At 34.8% G+C, this 8,182-nt stretch overlaps 1 protein-coding gene across 1 annotated transcript in view; it reads right to left on the bottom strand.

Moving 5' to 3' along the window:
- Window positions 1-616: 616 nt before the first annotated feature.
- The window catches only part of LOC106873537 (galanin receptor 2b), a 64,522-nt gene continuing 56,956 nt past the window's right edge, over window positions 617-8,182 (bottom strand). Inside the window, exons 2-3 of the mRNA XM_089347783.1 lie at window positions 4,591-7,089; window positions 617-1,382 (exon numbers count right to left, since the gene is read on the bottom strand). Of these exons, the coding sequence (XP_089203909.1) occupies window positions 632-1,382; window positions 4,591-5,066 (1,227 nt within the window). The 5' untranslated portion in view covers window positions 5,067-7,089 and the 3' untranslated portion in view covers window positions 617-631. The remainder of the gene's footprint in view (window positions 1,383-4,590; window positions 7,090-8,182) is intronic.

Below are 8,182 nucleotides of genomic sequence, written 5' to 3'. Positions count from 1 at the left end.
GAAAATGGAGAGTTAAAATAATAATAATATTTTATTATTAAAAAACTGGTAATCTTTACTTCTTACAGCTGTTTCCATTAGTGCTCAATAGGAAGATTACAAATTTATAAATTTGCATTTATATGTTATGAGCATAATTTCATCAGAGGAAAAGTTTAGATATTACACGCTGACCTTTCCTTTCATGCAAGCAGACTCTTTTTCTCTGATGAAACTATGCTCATAACATATAATTGCAAATTTATAGCATAAATTTGTAATTTTCTTATTGAGCACTAATGGAAACGGCTGTAAGAAGTAGAGATTACCTAGTTTTTTAATAATAGATAATTATTATTATCTTAACTCTCCATTTTCCCCCTTCATTTAACTGAACATGAATTTTAAATATTGCCGATGTATATGGTTGAAAGATGTATACACAGGTGACAAAACCGTAAAAAAAAAAGGAAAAAACTCGTGTTTTTTGCGATATTTGTTTTACACAGAGTTACAGACAGTCCTTGTCGCCGTTTACAAATACAGTGAACCAGTAATTGTTATGTTGTAACTTTTAACCAATGATGCTATTGTTTAGAAGTCGTGATAATAAAAAAAAAGACAAAATATATGCTTATTTGTTTTTGTTTGTTTACAGAGATATTTTGTCCATTGGAATTTCTTGAGTATTTTGAGGGATTGATCGAATAGAATAATTAGTTAATCTCGAATGAGACAGCAACGAATGATCTTGCTTGCGTTTTGACCAAATACACAATTTCTTTCGGAAAGTTTCCGAGCAGAACGCGTAGACCAATGGATTTAAAGCAGAATTCGTAAAAGCTAACAAATAAGCAAATACTTGGAAATAATAGAATGCATACGACCATTCGAAGCTGTCATGGAAATAGTTCACCCATATCCAAAACAAATGGTAAGGAAACCACATACAGGCAAACACTAAAACCAGAGATATTACGATTTTCGTAGCTCTACGTTTGTTGCGAAGAGATTCAGCAGCGTTTATGCCTTCCATATTAGTTGAGTTCCACATATTACATACGGTGAGAGTGCTAAGAATCAGAATAGTACTCAGTGGGATTACGTAACCGATTAAGAAATTGAGAAGGAAAAATGTCGGCCTTAAATGGCGTTTATCTTGAAAGGAGTCTGTGCAGTAAAAGTTTCCTTGATATTCCACAGTAGTGTAGATAAGGGACGATGGAATGCCGAGGCAAAGAGCCACAATCCAAATGACTAGACTGATAATGACGACATCTTTGTGGTTACGGCGGAGCCTCGTCCAGATCGGGAAACGTATGGCGACGTAGCGGTTGACTGCCATGGCGGTCAGTGTGAAGACGTTGGCGAACATACTGGAGAACTGCATGTAGTGGATAAATCTGGAAATTAAAAGAAAAAAGGTTTGAGAGAAAGAAAGATAATCATCATCATCATCAACAACAACAAGAATAATAATTTCATTTGCACAGAGAAAAGGTGATATTTGTAGTGGGGTGTGGTTCATGCCTTTACCAAAGTCCATGAGCGACACCTGGAGCCCTTCTCGAACAGTATTGATATTTTATAACCCCCCCTCTCTCTCTCTCTCACACACACACGCACTTGATCACTTCCAAAACTTGCTGACTGACTAGAATATAATACAGTTCTATATTTAAGAGATGAGGAATTATGTACATTATTTACATTATTTACATTTGACGGATATTTGTCCTCATCTTGTTTGTTGTTAACACAAGATTTCGGCTGATATACCCTCCAGCCTTCTTCAGGTGTCTTGGGGAAATTTCGAACCTGAGTTTTCATTCCTAAGGTATTTTTTCGATGTTATCATTATTATTATCATTATTATTATTATTATTATTATTATTATTATTATTATTATTATTATTATTATTATTATTATTATTATTATTATTCAGGTCACTTCCAAGAATCGAACTCCTTGTTTATCAAGGGATTTGGTTTTAAAAAAAAGAAGAAAAAACAGTGATAATGAAATCATCTCCACGTACTTTGTAAACGGAACGACGGCTCATTGCGGTTCATTTACACCACAGCAGCGAAGGTTTCATCGTCACCTACTTTCTTGATTATCTCTATTTTTTCTTGTAGAGAACACACTCGTCTCCATCGTTTATTTTTTTATGTTCACTGGCCCCATGATGGTGAGTATGAGTACATATATCCGTAAAGAAAAAAGGAAAAAAAAAAAAAAATACGCGGCCCCGAAGTACGGTCGTGTCACCACAAGCGATAGTCAGTGCATTCTGGGTTAGTTGAGCGTTGTAGGAAGACGGTGGGGCCGCGTTTTTGCGGCACAAGCAGAATCTTCAACTGACCGCCGATCGGTGTTATCGCAGATCAATCCGTGATAAGCGTAACATGGTTCACAGTTGAGCGTACCGTGTTATCCCGGATCAGCGACGAATGGATCCGTAATAAACGAAGCTACATGTTCTACACCGTTTCCACCTTTTATGAACGACATCGTGCGAAAGCTTGAAACAACACTCGGAATACTTCATAAATTCAATACACTTTGAATCAGACTACAATAATCTAATTGGATGACAATGATAAATGTGCAGACTTCCATTTCGTCAGGTGATTATTGATATAATTATAACTTTACTTCTCTATTTCGCAGCTTGAATTCTTCATTCAACAAAGGAATTTAATTAAATTATCTCTCGTATATAAGATTGGTTGAATAAATTAAATAAATCAAATTATTACTAATATATTATAGTCACTGTAATGATAGCTGTCCCCGTTAAATGAAATCCGGAATTTTTTAAACAAGAAGTATTTTATTGTGTAAGACATTTTGATCAAATCGAAATTTTAAAAGAAATACTTTTCGTAATTTATACTCTGTACAATATATACTTGTAATATGTTTAAAACTATTGTACATATTACATGTTTGAATGAATATACAGTGGGACCTCGGTTTACGAATGTAATTCGTTCCTGAAGGCTGTTAGTCATACAAAATGTTCGGAAACCGAAACTATTTTCCTCATAAGAAATTCAAGATAAGGCGCAATGAATTCGAACCGGGATGTGCACTGAGTGAAAGCTAGACAGCAACCGATGCTTTACAGCTGATACTCCCAGCTCGTTGCCAACTGTTGTTGCCAGCTTGTGTTCGTTACTCGAGATATCGTTCGACACCTGAAACGTTTTATGTTCGAAAAGTTGTTCGTAAGCTGATTTGTTCGTGACGATAGGCGTTCATAAACCAAGATTTCATTAACTTTTCAATGAAGACGATAAGACAATTTTACTTTATGTTGTGGTTGTGTACGAGAAGAGAATGTTTGACTCATACATCTTAGTTGCTTGAATACCAATATAATTCGGTGTAACGCAATTGCAACAACATTACATTTAAATCATCTGCGCATCACACTGAATGTATATACACCACTTAAAGGCATGGTGCTGTGGTGTTTGTCTGAGAGGAAATCTCCTCCAAGACATGTTGCGTTAACGACAAAATATATATCGAAGTTGGGGAGCATTCTCCCAGCAGTGATCCACGACAATGTCAGACACGTTTCGGCCTTCTTGAACCTTGTCATTGACGAGTATCTACTAGATACATGTCCGTACAAAATTTGTCTCTCCGATATGCAAGAAAGAGTTAATAATACATTCGACGAATTCTGACTCTGTATACGACTAGCAGATACAAGTTACAGACAAAATCCAAAGAGATCGAAATGCGTCTAATTTTCTCGTGGGTCGCTGCCAGGACAATGTTCGGCTCGTTCCAATGTATATTATATTTTCAATACAGCCTATGAATGAAAAGATTTTCTTTCAGATAAAAATCACGGCGTCATTCCTTTCTGGAGAAGATAACGATTATAATTTAACGTTGCTTTAATTGCGTACAACGAGCGTATTACTAGTGCTCTGTTGGTACTTATTTTATCTGAAGTTGGTACTAGTGCTCAGTTGGTACTTATTTTATCTGAAGTTGGTACTAGTGCTCAGTTGGTACTTATTTTATCTGAAGTTGGTACTAGTGCTCAGTTGGTACTTATTTTATCTGAAGTTGGTACTAGTGCTCAGTTGGTACTTATTTTATCTGAAGTTTGTACTAGTGCTCAGTTAGTACTTATTTTATCTGAAGTTGGTACTAGTGCTCAGCTGGTACTTATTTTATCTGAAGTTGGTACTAGTGCTCAGTTGGTACTTATTTTATCTGAAGTTGGTACTAGTGCTCAGTTGGTACTTATTTTATCTGAAGTTTGTACTAGTGCTCAGTTAGTACTTATTTTATCTGAAGTTGGTACTAGTGCTCAGTTGGTACTTATTTTATCTGAAGTTGGTACTAGTGCTCAGTTGGTACTTATTTTAATGATGAAAGCCAAAGTCGACCTCGGCGCGATTTGGACTCAGAGCAAAAAGACGGACGAAATGCCGCTAAGCATTTGGTCCGATTTGCGAACGGTTCTGCCAGTTCACCGTCTTACCAACATCGATAGTAATAGTAATTATAACAATGATGTTGATGACGGCGATAATGATAATGATAAGAAAAACAAACAAAATATAACTGTTGGCACTAACCTGCACATGAAATCTCCGAACGGCCATATGGACAGAGTGTAGATAATCGTATGGAATGGTACCCAGAATAGAAGAAATAGCAAATCAGCAATGGCTAGATTGAGCACCAAGATTCCTGTGCTGTTGTATTTCTGTCTACGATTTTTACAAAGAAGAGTAATTAAAGCGCCATTAGCAATACATCCTCCGACAATGGCGACGGCGTAGATGGTCGGCACAATCATCATTTCAAGCCTGTTGTTGTTATTGGTGTTGTTGTTGTTGTTGCTGTTACCGCTGGTGTTGTTGTCGCTGTTGCTGTTGTCGATGCTGGTGTGGCTGTTGTTCATGCAGTTGCTGTCGCTGCTGTTGTGGTTGCTGTTTGTGTTGTTGCTCGTTTCGCCGTAGTCCATCATGGTCAGCAAAGACTTGTTCTGACATAACGACATAATCAACGTGGACGGATGATTGTCGTCGACGGAATACAGTGACGTCATGGCTCTGGCTGGCTTCGACGATCGGATCTCATTTGATTTCGTTCGATTTCATCTGGTGGCTGATGGTGTTGGTGTTGGTGATGGTAATGATGACGAGTATGATGATATGATGATGGTGATGATGATGGTGACGGTGATGATGGTGACGGTGATGATAGTGATGAGATGACGATGTCGAGGATGAAGTTGATGTTGATGCTGGTGGTAGCGATAATGTCAGTGATGATGATGATGATGATGACAACGATGATGATGATGATGATGGTGATAATATTGTTGCTGCTGCGACTGATGATGATGATGATAATGTTGATGATGCGAGTTCGGTAGTGTATGTTTGTTTAACATGCAGCGAGCGTGGCGCCGGGACATATGAATAAAAAACCAAACAAAAGAAAATCAAGAATAAACACAAAAAAGTAAATAAAGTAGAATCACATGAACAACAAGAAACACAAGAACAATCAAGAGAACCCGCAAGAGTAAAAAGACCTACAAGACTCAAAAGAACCACAAGTACAACAAGCTCCGACTTCCAAGTGATTGTCAGCAGATGTGAAGCTGGACAACGGATAGGAAAGAAAGAAAAGAGGAGTGAATGTCGCAAATTTGGATAACTTCAAAAATCGTAAGAATAAAATAGAATTCTAACGTTTCGGTGAGAGACACTTCATCATCAACAACAATAACAACTTTGATATAACGAAACAAAACCAAATAAATAATTATAAGATAAAAATGAAATATTGTTTCTGTTAAATTATGACTGAAGAATAATCATTTATGTCTTGTATAGCTATTATTTTTATAGTTTCTTTTAGTAATACAATTATTGCAGAGAAAAAGTGACTTGGCTTTTGGTGTGGTGAGGACGATTTTTGATGATATAGTGAAGGGTTTCTTCGTGGCGTGATGGAAGCCTCGTTTTTCAGGTGGAGAAGGGATTTTGCTGGTGTGGCGAGATATGTTTTTCGTATCGTGGTGAAAGTAATTTTTGATAGCGTGATGAAGAGCTCCCTCGTGGTGTGACGAAGGCCTCTTTCCTGATATGGTGAAGGAGTCTTTGATGGTTTGGTAATTAGGTCTTTGGTGGGGGTGGCTAAGGGGTCTTTGTTGGTGCAGAAAAAAGGTGCATCCAGCAAACACTTAAAAGCCAACAAGGAACCTTTACATGGTCACTCAACCTACTAAAAATAACAGCTAAATGACACTCTACATTACTTAAGTAAAGAAGGAACACGCTAGTTAATATAGTCCGACACAACCTTAAAAAATCAAGAAGGTCATGACTGGAATGCCTTTGATTACAGTTTCTGCTCGATCAGTGATGACCTAGAGCCAAACAACAACAACAACGACAACAACAACAACAACAACAACAACAACAACAAGTGGGAGAGGAACTTGTACCTTGCTCTACGACCTTCACTACAACATTATCAAATAATTGTATTGTTAGTAGTGGAAGCATAAGTAGTAGTAGTAGTAGTAGTAGTAGTAGTAGTAGTAGTAGTAGTAGTAGTAGTAGTAGTAGTAACAGCAGCAGCAGCAATAATGGTAGGTGTAGTATTAGCAGCAACGCTACCTGCAACAACAACAACAACAACAACAACAACAATAACAACAACAACAGCAACTACAATAACAGCAACAACAACAACAACGATAACAACAACAACAACAGCAACAATGCTCTTTCCCAGAGAATGTTTTTTGTAAACTGTGTTATGTTGTTGTCAGAACAACATGGCGGTTTCTTTCTAAAAAAGCCATTATCATCTTTTGACCGAAAAGTTTTTCAAAGCAAACTAAAAAATCACGCCCAAAGTTATAGCAAACAAACGGAACAATAACAGCAGCAGCAGCAGTAGCAGAAGCAACAGTAGCAGCACAAACAACAATAACAACAACTTGGAAAAAGTTTCGGTCTGTTGCTGTTTTTCGTTCTTCGTTAACCAAACTGTGATATGGACTTGGAGAAGTTGTGTAGAGATTGTGTTGGGCTTCAAATCAAATCAAAATTCTGCAAGTAGAAACAACAACAACATAATAATAGAAATGATAATCATCATCATCATCATCATCGTCACAATAATGATAATAATAATAGTAATAATAATAATAATAATAATAATAATAGTAATAATAATAATAATAGTAACACTAGTAATAATAATAATAATAATAATAATAATAATAATAATAATAATAATAGTAATTATAATAATAGTAATTATAATAATAGTAATAATAGTAATAATAACAGTAATAATAATAATAATAATAATAATAATAATAATAGTAACACTAGTAATAATAATAATAATAATAATAATAATAATAATAATAATAATAATAATAATAATAATAATAGTAATTATAATAATAGTAATAATAACAGTAATAATAATAATAGTAACACTAGTAATAATAATAATAATAATAATAATAATAATAATAATAGTAATAATAATAATAATAGTAACACTAGTAATAATAATAATAATAATAATAATAATAATAATAATAATAATAATAGTAATTATAATAATAGTAATAATAGTAATAATAACAGTAATAATAATAATAATAATAATAATAATAATAATAATAATAATAATAATAATAATAATAATAATAATAATAATAAGTTTAACATGTAAGGAAGTTTAACATGTGAGGAAGTTTAACATGTGAAGGAAGTTTAACATGTGAGTACGATAAATCACTGCTCCGAAACTTATCCAAAAACATCGGAAATAAAGACATCGCATGGAGCCCAAATATAGCTGACAAAGGGTTGGACTATACCCGAGTAAGTAATACTCATTGAAATTTATTCCTATTTTTCCAAATATAATGATGTATTTTAACTTGATACCTCCACTACCCGAACAGCGATCGTAAACACACGTGTTACATCAAAATACAGACCATCTCCAAACCCAAACACCATATACAAAAAATAGCTGACAAAGGGTTGGACTATATCTGAGTAAGTAATACTCATTGAAATTTATCTCTATTTTTCCAAATATAATGATGTATTTTAACTTGATACCTCCACTACCCGCACAGCGATCGTAAACACACGTGTTACATCAAAATCAGACCAT

Source organism: Octopus bimaculoides, chromosome 2, assembly GCF_046866305.1.
Source record: "Octopus bimaculoides isolate indiv1 chromosome 2, ASM4686630v1, whole genome shotgun sequence".
Lineage (NCBI taxonomy): Eukaryota > Metazoa > Mollusca > Cephalopoda > Octopoda > Octopodidae > Octopus > Octopus bimaculoides.
Note: the sequence above shows the minus strand (reverse complement) of the source record. Positions and strands in the feature narration are given on the sequence as shown.